This window comes from Lissotriton vulgaris, chromosome 4_1 (assembly GCF_964263255.1).
Source record: "Lissotriton vulgaris chromosome 4_1, aLisVul1.2, whole genome shotgun sequence".
Lineage (NCBI taxonomy): Eukaryota > Metazoa > Chordata > Amphibia > Caudata > Salamandridae > Lissotriton > Lissotriton vulgaris.
Genome location: NC_141691.1, coordinates 1,094,666,380 through 1,094,691,933, shown reverse-complemented (window position 1 = coordinate 1,094,691,933; position 25,554 = coordinate 1,094,666,380). Strand labels below are relative to the sequence as shown.

At 45.8% G+C, this 25,554-nt stretch overlaps 1 protein-coding gene across 4 annotated transcripts in view; it reads right to left on the bottom strand.

The window, feature by feature from the left end:
* The window catches only part of SLC9A3 (solute carrier family 9 member A3), a 1,201,500-nt gene that overhangs the window by 96,841 nt on the left and 1,079,105 nt on the right, over nt 1–25,554 (bottom strand). For all 4 annotated transcript variants that reach the window (XM_086965314.1, XM_086965316.1, XM_086965315.1 and 1 more), the window contains one exon: nt 1,092–1,199. In XM_086965314.1, the coding sequence (XP_086821440.1) occupies nt 1,092–1,199 (108 nt within the window). The remainder of the gene's footprint in view (nt 1–1,091; nt 1,200–25,554) is intronic.

Sequence of the window (25,554 nt, the reverse complement as noted above, 5' to 3'; positions counted from 1 at the left end):
GGCCTCCCAGCACTCCATAAGATCCTCGCCTACAGATTGCACCCCCTGCCGCTCAATGAACTATATCACCCGGAAAATGCAGGCGCTGGAGTCCGGGATTGCAGACTCTGCAACTATAAACGAGAGTCACTGGCCCACTTACTGTTTTGCTGCCCCGCCCTACGTGCACCCCGCACTCTCTACCTTAGGCCCATTCTGAGGGATGCTGGGACACGTACAGTCAAGGAAGCAATCCATCATCTATTCACCTTGAGCGTAGTAAAACAGATGGCCTCATTCGGAAAATTTATTCAACAGACCCGGCTCGAGTTGACAGCAGTAAGGGCCACGCAGGAATAGAGACCTTGCGGTACGAACCCCCGGTGGACCTCTCAGGCCCCCGACCGCGTGTGCCCGTACGAACTTTGGGAACTCCTTATAAATGCTTGTCACCAGAAACTCTGTGGCCTTTTGCCCTCACGAACTTCGGGAACTTTTAACATACGCTTGACTACTGGAATTTTGTGGTTTTTTTAAACTTTTGTAATTTTATACTTAATCTTAATGTAATGGTTTTAAGTAACCACACAATAAAAGTTATTCATTCATATTGGCTATGCCAATACTTGTTGGAGAATAGTCTTTAGGCATAGATTTAGCACAGTGCCAACCAAGCTGTTCTCTGCTTAAACTTGGAAACTGCTCTCTCAGAGTTCTTTACTTTCTGTTTTGCATAATTTATTTGCCACTCTAAGCCTGAAAGGCTTAATGGGTACTGTCTTGAAATATGTATGAATATATATATATATATATATATATATATATATATATATATATATATATATATATATATATATATATATATATATATATATATATATATATATATATATATATATATATATATATATATATATATATATATATCACTAATTATTGGGAGTTCATATAGTCCAATACACATGACTTTAGAAAACAATTAAACATGCGGATTAAATTCGTTGTGCTATTTTTTACAATGATATCAATATTATTGTCACTGTTTAGGTAGGTCCGCACATAGACTACAACATATTTTTGAAACCATAGTAAATATTGCTTTATTATGTTACCAAATGTGTTGTCTGTAAGAGTTTGCTTGTTGATTGAAAATAAAAAGTCAGTTCTGCCATCTGCAAAGTCATAATCCACATTTTCTTCTTGATCGGAGAAATCCATTTCTAAGAGAAAGTAACAAAATAATCAGTTCAAATATTTGAAAATCAGGCCTATTCACATAAGCAAATTTGAGGGCAAATGTACCTTCATGACTAAATGTAATTTTTTTAACTTTTTTTTTTACAGAGTTTTATATAGCGCGAACTTGGCCCGATCGGGTATCAGAGCCCTACACATAGCACCAGTTGCATTACATGAAGACACAATAATTAATGTTAGGCACGGGAAATTAAGTGATAAGCCCAGAATCACAGGTTGTTCAGCGTCATTGCCGAGACTCGAACCCAGTTCCCCAGATTCAAGGTTGACCGCCCTTGCCGTTAGGCCAACTCCTCTCCCCACCACTCTTATCTAGAATGCACAAAGAAATTCCAGGGTCATTTCACCAGGGAGAGGGGCGGGAGGGGCCACACACGCACACATACACACTCACTAACACCCATGCACTCACACATGCACATACACCCATTCATAACACTAACTCACAAATCCACATACTTCCATACACAAGCACACACACACACAGGAATGCACTGAGCATAAAAAACACATAAAACCTACCTCCACTGCAGCTCTCCGAGAGGGAAGCCTCAGCGCTCCCTGGATGGTTGGGACTGCTTCCTTCCCTCATTGGCTGACCGATGGTCAGGCAATGAGGGATGGCAGCAGTCCCTCACTCGTCACAGAGTGAGATGGGGTCAGTGAGACTGCTGACCTCACTCCACTCTGTGACGAGGTATCACTGATTGACACTCAGTCCTGGGCGCTTAAGGGCTCAAAAATGAAGCGCTCATCTCCGAGGCAATCAGTGAAGCTCCCCCTCATCATAAGGAGGAGAGCCTTGAGGCACTTTTGCTAGGCTGATGAGGCCACGCCCACAGGGCTGTGAAATCCTCCACCTGGCAAAGTTCAGATCAGGCAGACAGGAGCCTGCACATTTAGGACACTTCTAGCAGGGGCGGCTCTAGGCTCATGGCGGCCCTGGGCAGGGAGCCTAGGTAGGGGGCCCCAGAAGAGAGGGTCCGGGCGGGGCAGAGCGCGGAGGCCAGGGAAAAGGGGGGCGGTCAGGGTGTTTGGAAGTGGAACAGAGCCGGAGGCCTCCAAATCCCTGCCAGGGGCCGCCATGCAAATATGTATCCATCCTCAGAGGATTATTATATTAAGGATATATATTGGCGTGGTGGCCCCTGGGGTTTGGTGGCCCTGTGCAGGTGCACAGCTTGCACATGTCTAAGGCCGCCCCTGCTTCTAGGTCTTGGCTACCTGACCTGAACAAAGAGAGTGTCTGTCAGGCAGACTTTTGTTCAGCCTAACAGACACTCTTCTTGTCTGGAAAAAGGTGAGGGATGTGACCCCTCAGCCCATACAGACAGGGTGCTGCCCCCTCCATTTTTTGGAACAGCCAAAAATGACGGTTTGTAAGCGTTCTCAAACTTCTCTTGGTCCCCTTTCTTCACTAGAAACGGTCATAGATTTACTCCAGAAAAGGGCCAGAATACCTTTGTTTCCAGAACAAGGAAAGGAACAGATCACCCCCACATTTGTTGGGATGTAGGAATGTAAGTGGACAACTTTCTACACAGGGAATAAGTGTCCGTTTCAGAGAAAATAAATATGTACAGACGGCCGCTGCAGGTTGTTTCCCTTTTAAGTTTGGTAACGGCAAAATATGTAGTTTTGTGGGCTTTCTTAAACTGCTCTCTCTCCCCTTTCCTCCTTGGAAATGGCAAGAGATTAATTCCAGAAAAGGGCTAGAATGTCTTTATTTGAACAGAGCAAGGGAAGGAAAAGGAGGATCACCTCCAAGTTTGCTGGAGTGTAGGAATGTAAGGGAAGAACTTTATACACAGGGAAAAGCTTTTCCCTTGCAGAGCGAAGAAATGTGTATTTGCACGAACAGGTACATTGCCACTGTGAGGACTTACACTATGCAGAACTTCCTAAAGGTTTAGTAGAAGACTTTCTATAAAGTCACCAGACATACATGGTAGTATGCCTGGAAAACTGTGCCTGGTACAGCTTTCCATGCATGCTAACAGGGATGTTATCGAATCGGAAATAAACAGAATCATATGCTGAGACAGAGGCGTAAATTCTCACCCGTAATTTTCAGGTTTTCTTTCTTGACTCGTACCCATTGTGATTTATTCCAAGAATACTGGACAAGCAATTGTGCATTCTTTACAAAATGGTCCGGATTTTCCAATAGAAAGTGCTAGTTCACTGACTGGCGAGTTTGATGAGTGCATGCTTCTGAGGATGAGTGAGTGAGTGTGTGGGTGAATATAAATAGTTGAAAAAAATCGATGAGCAATTCCATGCATGAGAGAACGGATGAAGGGATGAGTGAATGAGGGCATGACTAGGTGAATGGATGAGGAAATGCTTAACATCTGGAGAGTAAACGGAGCATGTACCTAAAGCTCGCCGGCAGTTTTAAGGTCACTCTCTATTTGAAATATTTCACTTTTGAATTGCTTTGCTTGCTTTTTTTTACTTCTCATTTTTACTACTTTTCGTGTTTAGCTCATTTTTATTTCCTCACGTTTTCACCAATATAGTTCCCTTTTTCATTCACCCATTTTTGACTTTTTTATTTCCTCTTTTTTCTCTTCCCTTCCATTCTTTTCAACCTATTTTCCTGCCCCCTTTGCTACTTTTCTTGTATTTTCTTACAGGGTTGGGTGGCTGCCCATCTCCTCTTTCTTTGCTCTATATTTCCTATTTCTTTTAGCATTTTGTGTCCTGGTCTACCGGGCTCTTTTACAGTTTGCCAAGATTTTTACAGTCAAATGTTGATTAATTCGAAGGTTTTTTAAATCACATCTTTAGAAATTTTAAACAGGGAAATCATAATTTTGAAGTATTGAGGATACCTCTCTCGCACACACAGGCAGGTACCACATGGACATCAGCACCGCAAGCTTTATTCGGTAACAGAACAGGTACCACATAGGCATCAGCAGACAATATTTCATCACCCACAAAAGAGGTACAGCAAGGGGCTCTGCAGTGAGGAATCCTTCGCTTACATAATGAGTACAGCATCTGTAGAGCTAGCACATAATGCTCACAAAATGATTGGTGCTATTGTTGGTGTGAGCACAGAGCCTGATTTATGATATTTTGGAGTATGGCAGCGCAGCAAGGCACCTTGCTGTGCTGCCCTGAGCCAAAGTAAAAGGACAGGAAAGAACTGTTTTTAAGCAATACGGTGCATTCTTGTCCTGTCTGCGTGCGTTGACTCTGTTTTGGCAGCCTAACACGAATGTGTGCACCCTGGAAGGGGTAAATTCCTCCACAATAACAATCCCGAGAGGTGTTTTCCTCTCTCTATGTGTGCAGCAGAATGCAGCACACATTGGAAGGAGGAATATACAAGGCAGAAAAAAAAATATTTCTCCTTGTTCCACCTGCTCTGGTAAGTTGTAACGTTTTGGAGATTCCCCAGGTTTACATGATTAAGTACATCTGGGGCAGCATCAAAACCCAAGGGTGTTGCCTGGAAAAACCCACAGCAGCGCCCATGGAATGTCTCCCTGGCACACAGTAAGGCAGAGCAGAGCAAGCGCTGCTTTGTCTTACTCCATATCTGTGAGGACATTCAAAACCACACAGAGTGGCTTTGCATGGCCTCATAGATATGATTGAGAGGCTTGTACCGCTGGAGCTTCTGAAAAAGTGTTTCTCTGGTGGCACCAGCCTCTCATAAATAAACCCCACAGTGTAAAAGGGAGGAAAACTAGTGGAGGTTAAGGGGGCAGCACAGGAACTAGGGGACGAGGAGCAGCAAAGGGTCTGGAGGGTCAGTGCCATTTCCAGGTCAACAGCGCAGGGTTCAGGAGGAACTGCACAAGGTCGTGGAAAAGGTGCATGGGCCAGGGGGAAGCAGCACATGGTCTGGGTGGCAGTGAATGATCCAGTAGGGTGGAAAGTGCAGGGTCTTTATGAAATATCATATGAATAAGGGGAACGTATTGGGGAGCAACACACGCTGAAAAGGAGTAACAGATTTGGGTCTAAAGGGGAAGGTGGGACTGCATAGTATCCAGAGGGGGGTTGGGGAAGGGCAATAGAAAAGGAGAAGTCAGCAGCACATAATCCATACATGGAGAGCTGAGAAGGGTTCTGGGATCTTGAGGTAGTGCAGAGCACTGGAGGGGAGGCACAGAACAGCACTTGTTCCAAGTATAGCAGTATATGGTCAATAGAGAGCAGCAAAGATGCAAGGGTGGGGCAGGGTATGGTCGATTGGAATCTACACAGTCCATTTGAGATCCTAGAAAGGGGGGGGGAAAGGACTCGAGCATGAAAATTATATCTAGCAATGACAGTTGCAGTCAGTCTCAACTCCACAGCAGTCTTTCTGAAAGTTGGGTGTTTTAATTCAGTAACATTCAGCATTGGCTTTGAAATGTAACTGAGACATCTGTGCAAACATTGTAAATCAACAGGAAAAAAGTGATAAATTTACTACAAATAATAAAGTCTCACTAGAAACTGCCTCTTTTGATTACTGCTCCTCAGTTATATCTATAATCGCATGTGTGATGCTCCCCCAAGAATGCGCATGCACTGTCAGAGAAAGCTATTGTAAAAAGTAATGGCAAAGCCAATAGGTCTTGGCGATGGGAGAGCTATTGGCTTTGTCAATATTAATGATTTTTAGCCATGTATTTCAAGAGTACACAATTTAAACAGGGAAGCCATGTGTTAGACCTGACAGCCTTAGGGTGATCTTACCCCAATGTTATGCCTCCCTCCCTCCATATTTCTGACCTCAATTTTCCTGGTAGTAGTATTCTGTGTACTTTACCACTGCTAATAATGTCAACGTGCTTGGGCTCTTTCACCTAAACATTATATTATTGGTTCATCCCTAATTGACAGATTTGATATACTATATAAGTCCCTAGTAAAGTGGTACCCCCTGTACCATGGGCCTGTAAATTAAATGCTACTAGTGGGCCTGCAGGACTCATTGTGCCACCACCTAAAGTAGCCCTGTTATCTTTTCTAAGGCCTGCCACTGCAGAGCCTGTGTATGTAGCTCACGCTGCCACATCGAGCTGGCAAACTAAGCCATTTGCTATGCCCATACTTTCCTTATTTAAACATATATGGCACCACCAAGGTAGGCCCTGGACAACCCAGAGGGCAGGGTGCATTGTACTGAAAAGGCAGATATGCACGTTCAAGTTTTTCATCACCTTGTAGTGAAAAACTTTCAAAGTAATTTTTCACTACTGCAAGACCTATCGCTCTCATAGGATACCAGGAGGATAACCCCAATGTCTGGTGTCTCTGGAATCCTAATTTAAAATCCGAACATGTGGTGAAGTACAGTTTAAATAAAAATTGGGGGAAATGCCACTTTTAGAAAGTCCAACAACTAACAAGAGGTTGGGCCTGTTTAAAGTCAGCAAGGCTACGTCACTATCATATCCAAGAAACAAACAAGCGCCAGGTCTGACTCAGTTTTAGCAACAAAATTATTTCAATTTGAGATCATACAATTTAATTATGATCACCCTGTAATTTTCACACTGTATATCAGAAATTATACATTCAGCATATAACTGTCTGTAACAAAGGAGAAACATCTTCATGTAACAAAGCACAAAATCATACATTACATCTCCCACATCAAAAAGATATCAAGGCAATGTAACTACAATGAATTAATAAACATAACATAAAACACATAACAGAAACATGAAGCATTCAATATACCAGTTCTGAAATTGAAAGAAAACAAAAGGGGCACGCAATGGAATGTCCTTACTCAGCCCCTGCTGAATTGGCTCATAATCTATGAGTATTGACTTAACCCAACATTTAGTTTGAGGCCTAGCACAGAGACCTGGCCATTCAATTTATTTTGCACCCATCATTCCCTGCCAGCCAATAATTCTCTTTACCATAGGCACACTCCCTATGTATCAAGCTGCCAACGTGTTTCAAACCCAACGTTGATTAGGGGTTGTCTTCAGAACTCAGAACTGTAGGAAAAAGGGTTTGAATAGTGTCCTGTAACAAAGTCCTTCATACACGTATCTTTCCTTTTTTTTATACATTATTGTATTCAGATGAAAACACAGAGCATTGTGGAATCACTGGTCACCAAATGCAGTGTGAATACTGTGAGTCTCCTCTCAGATCTTTCCAATGCAGTTGTTGGCAGTGCAGTGCGTCTATTTTTCAATATTGGATGCCTTCTATCCCTTTATTGCATTTGAGCTTGTTTGAGGAGATGAAGATTGTTGGATATATCTGGCACAATTAGCTCGGTACAGATTTACTTCAGAGTTTGAAAGCAGTTTTTGGTATTGTAGAAAGTCTATATTTCAATTATGAAGACCTTCTTACTCATCTTTTAAATATATGATTTGGCGTCACAGAGTTCTTTCTGCTACTATTCACGTCATGACAACAACCTCTGGGCACTTCAAAGACCTGCCTTTGAAGTCCCCCACACTTCAAAGGCTCGACTGAGTATAAGTATTCGATCTCTGACACCAATGGTTGGACGTCGCCTGAACATCCCCGTGACGCACCACTCTCTGAATTCCTGATGCCCAGCTGGCTGTGATGTCGTGGTTCTGACCCCCCATTCCTGGGATTCATGGACATCGCTATGCCTGCCGATGTGCCCGACCCCTGCTGCTACCACACCGGGATGACAATGTCTCTCTGAGACCCCAGCCGCCTGGCCTGCCTCCGGCCGTTACCGGGGGATGCCGTATGGCCCAGGGCATTGGCTTGGTGACTCTGGTCTCGCGATAGCTCCAGCCTCCTGCTGTGGAAGGTTCACGGAACTCTCATCCCCGACACTGAGAGCTGTCTGCTCTAGCTCTGAGGATCGGTGTGGAATGGCCCCACTTTCGAACTTCCTGCTACACGCTCTTGTTGGGGTAAGTGCCCCTTGAATGTCTTCAGGTCCCCGTCTCACTGCAATCCTGTATTCTTAAAAATGGCTGTCCCCTCCTCTCTCGAATATCTGGTTTGAGTGCATGACCCTTTCCACTATTATTGATCCCTCCCTCGCTCTAAAATGGCCGCCCCCTGCTCCTTTTTGGAATAACTAGGGACATTACATGTACCCACTCCCTCTACTCATGAACCCTTGCTCTAAAATGCCCGCCCCCTACCTATTGGTGATATAGCTGAGTGGATAAAGGACTCCAGGACCACACTATCCTGAACACTATAATGGGACCTAGCACATGACCAATGTCCAACATATCCCTGTTTTCTCCAATAGGAGGCTCCCGCTCCTCATTGTAATAACTGGGCCGATTGCTTGACCCCTCTTCCCCAATAACTCTGACCTCTCACTAAAATGGACCTCGCCCTACTAATATATGTGTCAGATGTTCTCCAAATCAGGACAACTTTAGGGAACATCTGATATAATCGCCCAATAACTCTGACCTCTCTCTAAGACTGACAGCGCCCTGCTAATACAGGTGTCAGAAGATTTCTGAATCAGGACAGCTTTTTTTTTTTGATTTTCAAAAACCTTTATTGACAAAACTGCATAGACAAAATACATTTTTCCATCAAATCAGAGCACCAGATACATTAGTACATTTGCGGATTGTGAAGAGGGTAGGTGAAACAAATCAGCATTGGGCAATAGCTTACACAGACACTACATAGGCACCGTTGAACAATAAACAGTTGTAGGAGTGAGGCATACCACTACGGGAAAAGGGGAAGGCCCGACTGGATGGGAGTGAGGACAGGGAGGGAGGTGGCTACTGCCCTACACCGGCGGCCGCCGCGGGCAGAATGCCGGCGGGGATCGCGGGAGTGAAAGTTTGGCTCAGGGGTGAAGGAGTATGAAGGTATGTCACTAGGGAGCCCCATATTTCGAGGAGGCGAGATCTCGCAGGCATATGGTCCCACGAAATCCAGATAAAAGGGTCTGGCATCGCAATGCATCCTCGAGCCATTGGGCGAAATTAGGCGCATGTTTGTGACCCCAACACATGGAAACCCTATGCCACGCCAGAATGAGCAGCATAGCAATCAAGAGGTGGGAGGCATCTGGGTAGTACTTAACAAAGCCTAGGAGGCAGAGCGGGGGTTTCGGGCTGAACCGGAGAGGAGGTGATCTCGGATATTGCAGTGCAGACCTCCCGCCAGTAGTAAGAGACCTCTGGGCATAACCAGGCTAGATGAGAGAAGTCCACAGCAGGGGCAGAACAGCGCAAGCACCTGTCACTGGGAATGAGTCCCAACTTGTGTAGCAGAACAGGAGTGCGATAAAGCCTGTGTAGGTATTTGAAGTGTGTAAGACGCAGGCGATAGTTAGGAGATAAGCGCTTTGTTTGGTTGCAACAGCAAAGCCAATCGGGCTGGGAGATATCCACTCCAAGGTCCTGCCCCACACCACACGAGCGCACTCAGTGGAGATAGAGTTGGCCGCCAGCATGAGGGTGTAAAGTTTGGTAACCAACTTCCGAGGAGTGGGGAACGAATATAGGAGGTCAAGAGTGGTCATCAAAGGAGGGGGCTGGGGGAACGTAGGATGCAGCCCCCTACAGATGGCCCACAACTGATACAAAAGCAAATTATCCATGGGACCAGAAGCGGCAGGTGGAGAATAGAATGTGTTTCCAGGCTAGAGGTCTGCCAGTGTTGCCAGCCCCAAGCGGAATGCGTGTTTAGCCATGCCGGAGGGCTGGAGAGGAGGGAAGGTAGGATGTCAAACAATCAGCATTGTATTAGCCGATAGCATCGGAGCATTGGACATACGTTGTAGTCCCTCCCAGGCCCAGCGCATGGACTCAACTGTATCTATTTCAGTGCGTGGAAGTTTGGCTGGAGCAAACAGGGCAGTGATTAGCGGCCAAGGGGCTGCAAGATCAGCTTTCACAGCCATATGCGGCTGGTAAGGAGTGGGGTGGATCCAGGAGTGCAAGAAACTGGCCTGAGCACTTAGTGCATAAAGCTTAAAGTTAGGGGCACCCATGCCACCACATTACATAGGGAGGGTGAGGGTGTCGTACGCAATCCTTAGTTGTCTACCAGCCCAGATAAGAGAGATGATCAGTGAGCGGAGCCTACGAAAAAAGTGGGCAGTAAGGGGAATAGGAATTTTCAGGAAAAGATAAAGGAATTTCGGGAGGACTACCATCTTGGCAATGGCTATGCAGCCAGCCAACAACAGAGGAAGCCGGTTCCATAGGGGTATTTTGGACTCAAGCTAGCCCACCACACAGCCAAAGTTAGCTCTCCAAAGATCATCCACATCCCTGCTAAGCTAGATACCTAGGTAGCGAGTAGGACCAGATGCCCAAACAAAAAAGGGAAGTACGGGGCGAAAGGTGTGGTGGCGTTGGTGAGAGGAAAAAGGACCGACTTACTCCAGTTCAACTGGATACCAGAGTAACCACCAATCCGTATGATCTCGCAAACAAGGGGGCTGAGATTTTCTTGTGGGTGGCGGACATATAACGTAATATCATCCGCGTACATGGAGACCAAGAGGGCGGGGGCCGCCAAGCCAATGCCCCTCTGGGTATGGTGTTGCCGAAGTCTGACAGCTAGGGGCTTCATTGCAATGGCAAAGAGCATAGGGGAGTGCAGGCACCCCTGGCGGGTGCCTCGCCCAATAGGGATGAGCCTGGAAATTTGTCCATTCATCCGTAGGCGGGCAGTGGGGAGAGTATAAAGTAGTAATATTTTGCAAATGAAGATGTTGCTAAAGCCATGAGGTGGGAGGAGAAAGAATAAGAATAGGCGCTACTGGGTATTGAAAGCCTTGGTGGCGTCAAGAAGAGCAAACACTGCGGGAAGGGCGGGATTGATCTGATGAAGGACGGAAAAAATGGTTCAAAGATAGTGTGAAGTAGCGCATCCAGGAATGAAGCCGGACTGATCAGGGAGAGCAATGAGTGGCATGAGAAGGAGAAGGCGCGAGGCGAGTAGATTTGCAAATATTTTGTTGTCCGCATTAATAAGGGACAGGGGGCAGTAGCAGTCACGGCAATCAGGGGGTTTGTCCGGCTGAGGAGAAGCGTTATCATGGCCTCAGGGAGTGATGGTGGGAGGAGACCGCTTTCAAATGAGACATTATACTCCTGGCCAGTCGCCTGACCCAACACCTACACACCCTGATACATCCGATCAATCGGGTTTCATGCCACACAGGAGCACGGCACTGAATCTGCGGAGGGTCCATGGGGTGCTGGCACGGGCACATCTTCTTTCAAACCAAGCTGTAATTTTATCCCTAGACGCCAAAATGGCTTTCGACCTGGTGGAATGGGAGTATCTATTTGCTGTCCTTGCCCGTATGGGCTTCGGCCCGAAATATCTTGCATGGGTACGGTTACTGTACACATCACCGGTGGCACAGGTTGCGAATGGCCACATCTCACCAACGTTCTCACTGGGGCGCGGAACTAGACAAGGGTGCCCGCTATCGCCCCTACTCTTTGCGCTGGTACTAGAGCCATTGGCCATCCTGCTCAGAGCAACGCCACTGTTTCGGGGCATCACCTGGGAGGAAGGGTGGGAGGACAAAGTCTCCCTATATGCAGATGATATGCTGATTTACATGGTTAATCCTAACGAGGGAATCCTTGCCCTATTGACTCTGTGCGATGAGCACGGAAAGGCGTCAGGTTACACCCTGAATTGGTCCAAATCAATAATATACGTGCTTAAAGGCCCGGAAGGCCTGGGAGGAAGGGTGGGAGGACAAAGTCTCCCTATATGCAGATGATATGCTGATTTACATGGTTAATCCTAACGAGGGAATCCTTGCCCTATTGACTCTGTGCGATGAGTACGGAAAGGTGTCAGGTTACACCCTGAATTGGTCCAAATCAATAATATACGTGCTTAAAGGCCCGGAACCACTGTTGCAGGACGACTGTCCCCTAACGTTAGCAACCACCTCCTTTAAATACCTGGGTATTTTCATCACTAATAATGCCGCTGACTTTTATGCCGCAAACTTGATGCCACCGCTGGCACGCCTACGTGCAGATGTTAAATACTGGGCTACTCTGCCGCTGACCCTCCTTGGGCGAGCGGCGCTATATAAAATGATGGCTCTCCCCAGATTTCTCTATGTGCTAGAAAATACCCCTTATATGGTGGCACAGCGCTACTTCAAACAAGTCGCTGCACTAGTATCCAACTTACTGTGGAGCAACGGCCCAGCCCGTATAGCGCATGACAAATTAGTGAAAAGTTGGTATGAAGGAGGGGTCGCGTTGCCCAATCTTCAATTGTATTATTGGGCGTCCCAACTTAAGATAATCAATCACTGGATCCACGTCCCGCGGGGTGACCCCGCATACAAGGCGGATTGGTCGTAGCTGGGGACGGACGGCATGCTTTCGGTGTGCTTTCGGTGCTATACAATTTCTCACAAGTTAAGAACCTGATCGGACCGACGTTTCATACGGCGGCATTATGGCATGCAGCACAATCTCGGCTGGGATGGAAGGGGAAAATCACCAGGATGACGCCATTATGGGACACAAGAACACTGGGAACCTTAAGGTCCTGTAAAGGATTCGCACAATGGGATCATTTGCTGCATTAGCGCAGGTCGCGCTGCCAGTGCGCTGCACTTTTTACTCTGCCTTTATTGTATTTTGGTTCTTTTAGTTCGCTGTATCCCCTGTTTTTAACTCACCGCTTTTGTGTGGGCTCAAGTCCCCTTACTTACACATAATTTTTGGAACGCTCACCGCTATTTGGCGGGTCCGGGTCCCGGGGTGGATTTCTGTGGGCGCCATTTTAGATTGGGTGAGTACTACTTCCTGCTGGCGCCATCTTGGAGCGTCCCCACGCTCGAGCTGCCCTTTGAGATGCCTATTTAAGGCGGACTTGTGCGCCTCCTTTTGTGATCATTTGCTGCATTAGCGCAGGTCGCGCTGCCAGTGCGCTGCACTTTTTACTCTGCCTTTATTGTATTTTGGTTCTTTTAGTTCGCTGTATCCCCTGTTTTTAACTCACCGCTTTTGTGTGGGCTCAAGTCCCCTTACTTACACATAATTTTTGGAACGCTCACCGCTATTTGGCGGGTCCGGGTCCCAGGGTGGATTTCTGTGGGCGCCATTTTAGATTGGGTGAGTACTACTTCCTGCGGGCGCCATCTTGGAGCGTCCCCACGCTCGAGCTGCCCTTTGAGACGCCTATTTAAGGCGGACTTGTGCGCCTCCTTTTGTGATCATTTGCTGCATTAGCGCAGGTCGCGCTGCCAGTGCGCTGCACTTTTTACTCTGCCTTTATTGTATTTTGGTTCTTTTAGTTCGCTGTATCCCCTGTTTTTAACTCACCGCTTTTGTGTGGGCTCAAGTCCCCTTACTTACACATAATTTTTGGAACGCTCACCGCTATTTGGCGGGTCCGGGTCCCGGGGTGGATTTCTGTGGGCGCCATTTTAGATTGGGTGAGTACTACTTCCTGCGGGCGCCATCTTGGAGCGTCCCCACGCTCGCGCTGCCCTTTGAGACGCCTATTTAAGGCGGACTCGTGCGCCTCCTTTTGTGATCATTTGCTGCATTAGCGCAGGTCGCGCTGCCAGTGCGCTGCACTTTTTACTCTACCTTTATTGTATTTTGGTTCTTTTAGTTCGCTGTATCCCCTGTTTTTAACTCACCGCTTTTGTGTGGGCTCAAGTCCCCTTACTTACACATAATTTTTGGAACGCTCACCGCTATTTGGCGGGTCCGGGTCCCGGGGTGGATTTCTGTGGGCGCCATTTTAGATTGGGTGAGTACTACTTCCTGCGGGCGCCATCTTGGAGCGTCCCCACGCTCGCGCTGCCCTTTGAGACGCCTATTTAAGGCGGACTCGTGCGCCTCCTTTTGTGATCATTTGCTGCATTAGCGCAGGTCGCGCTGCCAGTGCGCTGCACTTTTTACTCTGCCTTTATTGTATTTTGGTTCTTTTAGTTCGCTGTATCCCCTGTTTTTAACTCACCGCTTTTGTGTGGGCTCAAGTCCCCTTACTTACACATAATTTTTGGAACGCTCACCGCTATTTGGCGGGTCCGGGTCCCGGGGTGGATTTCTGTGGGCGCCATTTTAGATTGGGTGAGTCTTACTTCCTGCGGGCGCCATCTTGGAGCGTCCCCACGCTCGAGCTGCCCTTTGAGACGCCTATTTAAAGTCGTCCTCTCCCGCGCAGCGGGAACGCGCAGTAGGACGCCGTCGCTTAGCCGGAGTCGTGCCAGAGTCCTGCCCGTCTGCGCTCGTCCGCGTCGAGGTAGCGGGTGCGGGCTCAGGACTCTGGCTTCCTGCCTTCATACCACCATGTATATTACCGCGCCGATCAGGTACAACCGCGCCGATCTCCTTTCCATTAGGGACGGTCTTTTGGCTTGTACTCATGATCCGTTGTTCCCACTTTCGGGACCTTATGACTGTCTTTGTGGCAGTTTCTCTCTGGATTCCCCCACCGGGGTGCGCTCTATTGAAAGAACTACCCTAGGTACTCGTATTGACAACACTGAGCGAGCACTTAGTATATGGAGCCTCAATGTGAGATCATTGGTCAAGCACCATCAGTCCCTTCGTGATATGATAGATAAGGACTCACCTGACCTCATTTTTCTCACTGAGACATGGCTACAGGACGCCGACTCTGCCATAATAAATCTGGCTTTTCCGTCCACCTATACGGTATTTACTTTGAACCGCACGTCTAGGGGAGGTGGCATAGCCATGGCGACAAAATCTTGCCTTCCGGCTGAATGGAAAGCTCTTGATCTGCCGATGTGCGAGAGCGCCTCTTTTAAGGTTACTGTCAGTCATCAGTTCACTCTTAGTGGCCTGCTTATTTATCGCCCTCCAGGGAATGACACTGTCTTCAAGGCCGCTCTCGCTGATGTGGTCAGTTCGTTAGCTCCTAGATGCGCTAACTTTAACATCGTAGGTGATCTGAATATACATCTTGATCAGACGTCATCTTTATCCATCAGCTCTTTGATAGCGGACCTTGAAGCCATGCAACTGAACCAACTAGTCACCGCCCCCACCCATATAGGAGGTCATATCCTTGACCCCTTCTTTACTACCTTGGCTCGGGCTAGGGCATCTGACCCGATGGTGGTGGGTTGGACCGATCATCTGTTAATAATAATAATAATAATCTTTATTCGGTTTTTACAGTTTGAAAAGCCATAAAAGATAACATAGTTTTAAAAAACATTGAGTTAATTAAAAAGAAAATTTACATTTGATTTTTAGACTCGGAAAAGTTATTTTAGTCAATTTTGATACAAATAGCGAAAGATGGTAAATTTCGATTACAGATTATTTCTGTGTCTCATGATGCATTTTAAAAAATGTAATACATGATATACCGTGCATTCTGAGTCCAAAAATTGGAGTGATAACATCGCTGGGCGGCATTGTCTATGACCCCATTTTTTTAATAAGGGAATAAGCCATATCTTTCGATGTGGATGATAGAACTTACAAAAAAGTACTGTGTGGATAGTGGACTGTTGGGAATGTTCGTCACAGGGGCACAGGACCATTTCGGTACTCCAATTATTCTTTTCAGGAAAGGTCACCAGTCTGAAAAATAGGTTCAACCTGAACCTTGTTAGGAGCATCTTCTCGTAGGTGGATATCCCTAAAGTAAGATATGGCTGTATTTTCATGGTCTGCTGAATAATAATTGCATGCGTGACGGATTTTTTTGTGGCCAGCGTTGATAGTCTCAGGGAATCCAAGTGGCTCAATGCTATTTGTTTTAGATCTTTTTTAGAGATTTCTTTCATTAGTTCTGGATTGTAGTAGTATTTCTCGATTCCCAGATCCTGGAAGAAATTTCTGATGTAAGAGATCCAGGGTATTTTTTTAGCATGGTCCAACTCCATAATATCTCGTAAAATGTTTTTAGTCAGGTTGTTTTCCTCAGATAACCAAACTCTTCTCCAGAGCATTAGAGGTTGGATTTTAATCAAATCTTCAATAAATGGGATTCCCAGTTCTATATGCGAGGCATAGATGGAAGTGCCTCGTGGTATTGACAGAAGGAATCTCGTGAAGATGTTTTCCTCTTTTTGAATTGGGGCAGTGTTTATGTGTCCCCAAATCCCGGCACCATATAATGCTGTGGATTGGCACTTCGCAGCATATATTTGCAGCAGTTCCACTGGCGGTTTTTTCCCTAATCTATTAGAGAATTTCATTAGGGCCGTGATCGCTCTTTTAAAAAGATGCCTCCTAGCTTCTACCGCCGCTTTCCAATTTTGGGCATCGTCTATCATGATACCCAAGTAGGGGTATTGCGAGGTTCTTTCAATTTTTTGCTCTTTCAGAAAGATGGTCTTTGCGGGTTTTTTTGAGCCACCGACTACCATAGTGAAGGTTTTTTTAACGTTTATATGCAGGTCCAAGGCTGCCATAAAATCTGCATATTTGGTTAATGATTTCTGTAGTTCAATTGGAGTTCGGGCTAAAATGACAGCGTCGTCCGCGTAGAGCAGGGCGGGGATCAGGCGATCTTTTACTTTCGGAAGGTCTCTTCCCCCCTTCAGCATACACTCTTCGAGGCCATTGGTGTATAAAGAAAAAAGAAAGGGGGCGAGGACGCAGCCTTGCCTCACTCCCCGCTCTACCCCAAATGGTGCTGTCAGTTCTCCTCTTGTCCCGAACCTCACTCTCGCTGTGGCCCCGCTGTAAAGTTCTCTTAGAAAGTCCAGGAGAGGAGGGTCTACTCCCATCTTGCTTAACAGTGACCAGAGCTTGGTATGTGAGACACAGTCGAATGCGGAGGACAAATCCACGTATGTCATAAAGATAGTACCTGATTTTGCAAGGGTATACTTGGATATAAGCAAGGAAAGATTTAAAGCTTGCTCGGTAGTTCCAAAGCCCTCCCTGAAGCCGAACTGTAGGTCTGAGAGGATGTTTTCGTCAGCCACCCACTGTTGCAACTTGCCAAGGAGGACTCTGCCAACGACTTTGCCCAGGGAATCAAGAAGGGAGATTGGGCGATAGCACTTGACATCTTGCCTGTCCCCCTTCTTGAAAATGGGGACCATTATTGATGATGACCATGAGTCCAGCAGTCCAAGTTCCGTGGTTGCGATACAAACTCTCGTGATTATTGGGGTCCACAGGTCGGGAAGGAATTTAAATAAATCGACAGGGACCCCGTCAGGGCCGGGGGCTTTTCCGGGTCTACTTAAGGATAACGCTTTTTCAAAATCTTGTAGGTCAACTTCCAGAGAGATTGGGAAGGTGACTGGGTTGCATCTAGACTGATGCGGACCGCTATTTGGTGTGGATTGAAAGATTTTCGAAAAATGACTTGTCCATGTAGCCTCGTCTATGGCCACATCTATTTTTGGTCCAGTGGAGTTGGATAAAAAGGGAGATTTGACTATTTTCCAGAAAGCCTGAGAGTCCTTCGAGAGTGCGCTCTCGTGCAAGGCCTTCCACAGGGATGTTTTTAGTTCTTTTTTCCTCGTCTTTCTGGCAATAGTATATTCTCTTCTGAGACCTTGGATCTTTGTTACATCTCTGTTAGGTTCTCCAAGAGCTTTCCTCAGGTTAGTCTGTGCTTTCGTGCAATCTCGACTAAACCAGCCTGTGGACTTTCTATTATTTTTTTTGAGAGTTCTGGTTAACAGGCTTTTGACATGTTCTATAATGGTGTTGAAATTTTCCAGTATTTGATTCGCCTCCGCTTGGGGGTCAAGACAAATCGAAATGTTTTTATAAGCAAGAGTAACTAGTCTCTTCGTAAGGATATTGGGGTCCACTTTTTCCCATTTGATTGTGAAGCCATTAGTCTTGTTCAACTCGAGCCTGTTCTGTGATAAGGTGTTGGCTATGGTTACCATCGGAAAGTTCGAGTGATGTAGTTGGAGACTTAGACTTAGAGCAGAGTGGTCGCTAAGGCAGTTTTCTAGGATTTTAAATGTTCCGATTTGGTGGTTTTAGGGCTTCTGTAACTAGTATATAGTCCACTGTGGTCTTGTGGCCCCTTCCTCTATAGGTAGGCTCTAGTTTATCGGTTGTTTGTTGTATGGGATTCAAAATTTGCAAGTCCAAGTCTGCGAGTATTTTGTTCATGGCGGACCCCACTCCTGAGTGGATGAAGTGAGTTAAAGGACTGTCAGAGTCGTCTACTATTCCACAGGTATCGATAATGGGGCAGGGGTGCAAAATGAAATCGCCGCCCCAAATTACGTGAGCAGTATCCCCTTTCTGTTTGAAGTAAGTGTGTTCCGTTATTTTGACTTGGATTTGGTCGAGAACATTCACAAAATTATCAGGATCCAAGTTGTTGTATGTATTTACTGTTGAAATACGGGTTTTTTTCCCTACAGAAAATGTGAGAATCTGGAAGTTCGAAAGGAGGTCTGTCTTGATGATCTTTATGTCTACAATTGTGTTAGCCATGTAAATTACCAGACCCCCCTTAGGTCTGCCTGAGGTGCTGGGAAGGGCAGGAGAGGTAAATGTTCTGTATCCCACTAGGTGGAGGTCTGCCGTTGACCATGTTTCTTGGATGAAAATAATTTGATAGTCCTTCAAAAAAACCGCTGCCGATCCATCCTCAATCTTATTTCGGAGGCCGGCAACGTTCCAGAAGACCATAGAGAGCTGGGTGGGTTCACAATCTTGTGCAGCCTTGTACTTGTGTGGTATAGATGGGGTAGGCGTTGAAATTGGGTGTGAAGATACTACTATAGTTGATGAGGGCTCTGGGGGTTTAGTTGTTTGTCAATCGACCATTTCCAGGCCGCTGAACCTGTTCGTGGTCGGAAAGCCTAGCCAGTGTTGCCCATTGATAGTGTCTTCATAGTTAGAACCAGGCATTTGGTAAGGTGGTCTCTCCCAATGCTCCCAGTTTCCAAATCTGTTTTGGGGGCCCACGATCTGCCATGGGACTTCTCTCTGGTGGTAGCTCCGATTAAATGGATACCGCGAGTTAATGGGTTCAGTGGGTCGCATTACAGTATTGTTGGCAGCTGTTTCTAGCTCCCATGGTTGCGGAATTGGCTTCCTCCACATGTTGTCAGAATTACGTTGGTGGTTGTTATTATTGTACCTTTTCGGGTAAAAGTAAGACAAGGGTCTTGTTACAATACCCCCGGGGGAGTTGTTGCATTCCCAGGAGCATATATAGTCAGCAATGCTGGGATCCTCAAACGTAATAACTATGCAGTCTCCTCGTATTGTTTTTTTTCTATAGCCTACCCACGAGGTCCGGGATACTGAAGCTATTTTACTTTTCCAGGGTGGCGGGACGGGACGGTTTGTGTTCAACCAGAACTGGACCTTGTTCTTTAACGACCAGTTGGGTTCAGTTCCCTCACCTGTAAGTTCGGGAACCCCCGTCATGACTACCACATATGGTGTGGCCTCGGATGGTAAGTTTAGGGTAGGTGGTTGTTCGGTTGTCCCCCTCGGAGCATTTTTTGTTTGGGGTGGCTTAGTACTTGTTGTTACGGGTGTTTTAGGCGCAGGAGTTTTAGGAGCAGGAGTTTTTGTGGAAGTAGAGTTTGCAGTTGGTATTGGTTGGGAACTAGCTTGTGAGGGGATAACCAGGGGCGTGGGAGCTGACTTTTGTGGAATGGTAGTATTTGCCGGGAGGATTAATGTGGTTTGCTTTTTGGACTTTGGTGGAGGTACAGTTACAGTTTTCTTGGAAGCAGGATGCATAGGCTCTGGATTTGAAGGAAGCTTGGTATGGGATTGTGGGGGTATGGATTGTAAAGAACCAATGATTTTTGTTAGCTGCCTCTCTATGTTACTGCTATAAACGGGGGGGTTATACCCAGACAAAGTTACGGGGACCTGGGTTATCAAATGAAGTATGGGAAGGGGTCCCAGTAAGCATGAAATAATAACAAAGAATGTATAGAGAATCAAAAAGACAAATCATGAAGGCACATTGTTTTATTCACAATGTGCTAGTATTTCGTATATACTTCACTGTTAAGCATTCATTGGTCAATGACAGTTTTACAGTGCCCCAAAAGTTGGGAAAAAGGGAAGGGGATGTGATATGTGCGGGTAATAGGTGAAGGAAAAGGGTTTGCAGTGACAGTAAAATCAGCGAATAGGACAAGTTCAATAAAGTTACATATTCATGTACCCAGAACCAGACCAATAGGTTCATGCAAAATATTTTACAAAAATCATACTCCAAATGCACAACAAATGAGAACAATGCGGTGTGGAGTTGACAGGAAAGAGCAATGTGTTGTCGACGTTTCGACCCTCGTTTGCAGATATGCGTATTGATCTTGCCGTGGGGTCTTCCTCAGGACTAGGGAGTTGGGGACACGTGACTTAATTAATGTACAAATATACATGTATTATCTTACAGGGACACAAATCACCGTAACTTACTCAAGCGTTACATAACACACCATCCATTAAATGGAGATGGCTGAAAGTTAACATGGAGTTTTCGGGGCAGGATAGATATTAATGCAACAGATATGTCGCTAATGGCGCGACTAAAACACCCAATTAATGTTTTATTAATCCTAAATGAATATAGTGGTGGAGCCATAGAGCAGTCTGGAGATAGGTCTAAACGCACAGGGGCAGCCCATCCACGGACACCTGAAGGCTACAGGTGAATAGGCCATAGTTACTGATAAGTACGGGTTAGTTGTACATATCGGACGTGTTAAAATCTCAAATATCCCATTAATGACTACTAACTACTGAGGTTAATATCGGTAGGGCTCGGAGAAGTTGGAACTTACCACTAACGTGGTGTGCACCGGACCCGTTTGGTGGAAGGTAGATATCTAGAATAGATCTGTAATTGAAAATATACAGTTCTTATTTTGCTGATAGTGCGAGGTTTATAAAAAAGCCAGAGTGGCCACATAGTAGAGAACTCACCGAGGTATTACTCGGAAGCGCCGTGTAGATTAATGGTGTGGGGTCCGAAAGGGCATCAATAGGGCAATAGCTCTAAATGTATAAAGAGCAAGGGCAGATATTAAAAATTAGATGTCAGACGGGTTGAACCCAAAAAAAACAGAGAGCCAGGGGTGGACTTACCCGGCAGCCGTTTTGCGTCAACATGCGGCGTGGGGTAACGAGCACTCGCGCTGAGGCATCGAGTTGGTTGCAGGACTAAATAAAGAAAAGAGGGAATTATGGAGCGTTACAGGTATGTTGATAGGGCTGGGGGACGGAGTGTGCACTCGGGCGGGTGCCGACGCTTACCGGTGTATGGAGTGAATCCGAAGCCGTTCGCTGCTTACAAGAGGAATGGCGAAGCAGAGTTCCGCTTACTAAGGTGTTGCCTGGGTAACATGTCACGTGGTACATCGACATGGAGAAAAGACTCACTCGGTCGGTGGATCGCGTAGGGCCAGGCAATAGGTGGAAATAAACACTGGAAGATTGCAGACAATGCTCATTGTGTAAATGCACCTAATGATTCAAAACGTTAAAGCTGCCAGGAATGGCGTATTGTGCAACAAGGTAGCCCTCATGGCAGGTAGATAGTTACATGTGCAATAACAACTCCTATTGTGACGGGATCGTACTGTCTGAGCAGAATTAAGCAGAAAGATGCTGGGCAGAGGAGGCGATCCCGTAATTATGAGGGAAAACATCGGCGTGGAAATGACTCTAATCACCTATAGATAGTAACTTCTCAAATTCATTACTAGATGTTGTGCAGACATGAATAATAACATCACAATCACACCATAACGGTCTCTTAGCCAAAAGTCCATAAACTAGGCAGAGTGCACGAATCAATGGCGTACCTCACACAGGCGGGTATAGGCCACTGTACCTCTTTAATGTAACTGGATTAGCCTCTGTATTTAAAACAAAGTGTTCAGAATTACCCAATCAATTACGGAGTGGTTTCATAGTTGATAGATAGGCAAGAAATCAAACTTACTGTAGCATTATGGTGGTGGCGTACCTCGCACACGCGGGTAAAGGCCATATACATTTTGTGACTGCTGTTAATGCACAATAAAACTACTGGTGTCTTGACTATGTGTGGATAGAGGCTAGACGCAATGGACCACCCTTCAAGGTAGATTAGTCATAAGGAAGAGTGGGACCTCAGGCTCATTGTGATATCTAAGTGTAGATACAGGACATGAACCATAGCATAGAACCAATCATCAAGGCAAAGTGGCCAGTTGGGAGAAAGAGCTATCCTGTTCGTTAAGCCCAAATTCAATGGAGTTGAATGTGAATATCCACTTTAGTTCCCGGGTGTTTAGGATATTGGAGATACTTCCACCCCGCGGGCCCAATGTGGCTCTCTCAATAACTAACCACTTTAGGCTTTCTGGTGTATGGCCAGCTGATGAGAAGTGATCGACTAGCGGTGCCCCCTGAGTCTTGCATCTGATTCTGCTCATATGCTGGAGTATCCTTGATTTGGCTTTTTGTTGAGTCTGGCCAATGTAAATCAATTGACACGGGCACAGGATAGCATAAATGATGTTTTCAGAATTGCAGTTGGTGTGTGATTTCATGACGATTTTGTGTCTTCCGTGTGAGAATTCCCTTGTTTGGATTGTGCTGGCACAAGCTTTGCAGCAACCACATCTGAAATGGCCCACAATAGGAGGAAGATTCCACAGAGTTGGAATAGTTGGATCATCCGATGTTTTTAAGAAAGAGCGTACCACATGATCCTTGATGCTTCTCGCTTTTTTAAAAGCATGGAGTGGCAGGTCGGTTTGTTGGATATCATCAGAGATGAGTGCCCAATGACGGTTGATAATCTTTTTTATTTTGTTACTGGCTGTATTGAATGTAGTGACACAGACGATTTTTTGTTCAGATTGATCTTTGTCGGTCTTCGGGATCAAAAGTTCTTCTCGGGGATAGAACCAGGCTCTTTTGCGTGCGCGTTTGACAAGTTGTTTGGGGTAGCCCCTGGATAGGAGTCTCTGTTTGAGTTCTTCAGACTCACTAAAATAATGATCTTTGTTGGAGCAATTGCGGCGAATACGCAAAAATTGCCCGAAAGGCAGGTTGTCACGGAGGGCACGTGGGTGGTGACTCTCGTAATGCAGAAGGGAGTTTCTTTCAGCCGGTTTTCGATACAATGTTGTAAGTAGTTGGCCTGCATCCTCGTAGATGGTGAGGTCAAGGAAGTTGATCCGATGATTATCTGATTGGATCGTAAACTTTAGGAAATGCGATTGTTCATTAAGCCAGCCAAAGAACGCTGTTAATTCTGGCAGATCTCCATGCCAAATCAGGAGGATGTCGTCGATGTACCGCATCCAGAGACTCAGATGGTCTCTGAATGGGTTGATCTGGTTGAGTACGGTATCTTGCTCAAAGGCTGCCATGTACAAGATGGCCACATCAGGTGCAAAGGGAGCCCCCATAGCTACTCCTGATGTTTGAATGTAAAATTTGTTCTTGAACATGAAGAAATTTTGGGTCATAGCTATACGCAGTAATGCAACAATAAATTCGGTGGGTACTTGGACCGGGGCAGGGCACTTTTGTAGGCAACGTGTAACTACCACCAGAGCTTCCTGCTGGGGAATACACGTATACAAAGATACAACGTCGCAAGTAGCTAACAGTTGACGGTCCGGATTGAAATTTAGGCCTTCCACAACATTTATGGTGTGCATCGTGTCACGAAGATAAGCCGGAGTAGCTTCTGCGATGGGTTTTAAGAAAAAGTCAATGTATTGGCCCAGGGGTTCGAGGATCGAGCCACACCCGGAGACTATGGGGCGGCCAGGTGGATTAGTCATTGACTTGTGTATCTTAGGTATCGTGTAGATGGTCGCTAGACGAGGGTGTGGTTTGTTAAGGAAATTGAACTCCAGTTCCGATAGAAATCCTTGTTCAAGACCCATTTGAGTTATTTCAAGAATGTCACGGGCAATGGCCGGAGTAGGATCTGACCGTAGCTGTTGATAGCTCGTAGCGTCATTCAATTGATTAATATCTGCCCTTGCTCTTTATGCATTTAGAGCTATTGCCCTATTGATGCCCTTTCGGACCCCACACCATTAATCTACACGGCGCTTCCTTGTAATACCTCGGTGAGTTCTCTACTATGTGGCCACTCTGGCTTTTTTATAAACCTCTCACTATCAGCAAAATAAGAACTGTATATTTTCAATTACAGATCTATTCTAGATATCTACCTTCCACCAAACGGGTCCGGTGCACACCACGTTAGTGGTAAGTTCCAACTTCTCCGAGCCCTACCGATATTAACCTCAGTAGTTAGTAGTCCTTAATGGGATATTTGAGATTTTAACACGTCCGATATGTACAACTAGCCCGTACTTATCAGTAACTATGGCCTATTCACCTGTAGCCTTCAGGTGTCCGTGGATGGGCTGCCCCTGTGCGTTTAGACCTATCTCCAGACTGCTCTATGGCTCCACCACTATATTCATTTAGGATTAATAAAACATTAATTGGGTGTTTTAGTCGCGCCATTAGCGACATATCTGTTGCATTAATATCTATCCTGCCCCGAAAACTCCATGTTAACTTTCAGCCATCTCCATTTAATGGATGGTGTGTTATGTAACGCTTGAGTAAGTTACGGTGATTTGTGTCCCTGTAAGATAATACATGTATATTTGTACATTAATTAGGTCACGTGTCCCCAACTCCCTAGTCCTGAGGAAGACCCCACGGCAAGATCAATACGCATATCTGCAAACGAGGGTCGAAACGTCGACAACACATTGCTCTTTCCTGTCAACTCCACACCGCATTGTTCTCATTTGTTGTGCATTTGGAGTATGATTTTTGTAAAATATTTTGCATGAACCTATTGGTCTGGTTCTGGGTACATGAATATGTAACTTTATTGAACTTGTCCTATTCGCTGATTTTACTGTCACTGCAAACCCTTTTCCTTCACCTATTACCCGCACATATCACATCCCCTTCCCTTTTTCCCAACTTTTGGGGCACTGTAAAACTGTCATTGACCAATGAATGCTTAACAGTGAAGTATATACGAAATACTAGCACATTGTGAATAAAACAATGTGCCTTCATGATTTGTCTTTTTGATTCTCTATACATTCTTTGTTATTATTTCATGCTTACTGGGACCCCTTCCCATACTTCATTTGATAACCCAGGTCCCCGTAACTTTGTCTGGGTATAACCCCCCCATTTATAGCATACTTCGAGCAGACACCCGTCTGCGAGGTTTTTCTCTCTATGTTCAATTCAGTTGAACTTGGCACGCCATGGCTGAACTCCTGTCCTACTCTGAAGATTACATTGACAAACTATTAGAGGATCCCAACAATGTGTTTATTACCTCTGACATTTCCACTATTGATTTCACGTTGAAGGATAAGATTTCTCGCTTGGAGCGTTTGGAGAAAAAGTTGATCCGCACACGGTGGCA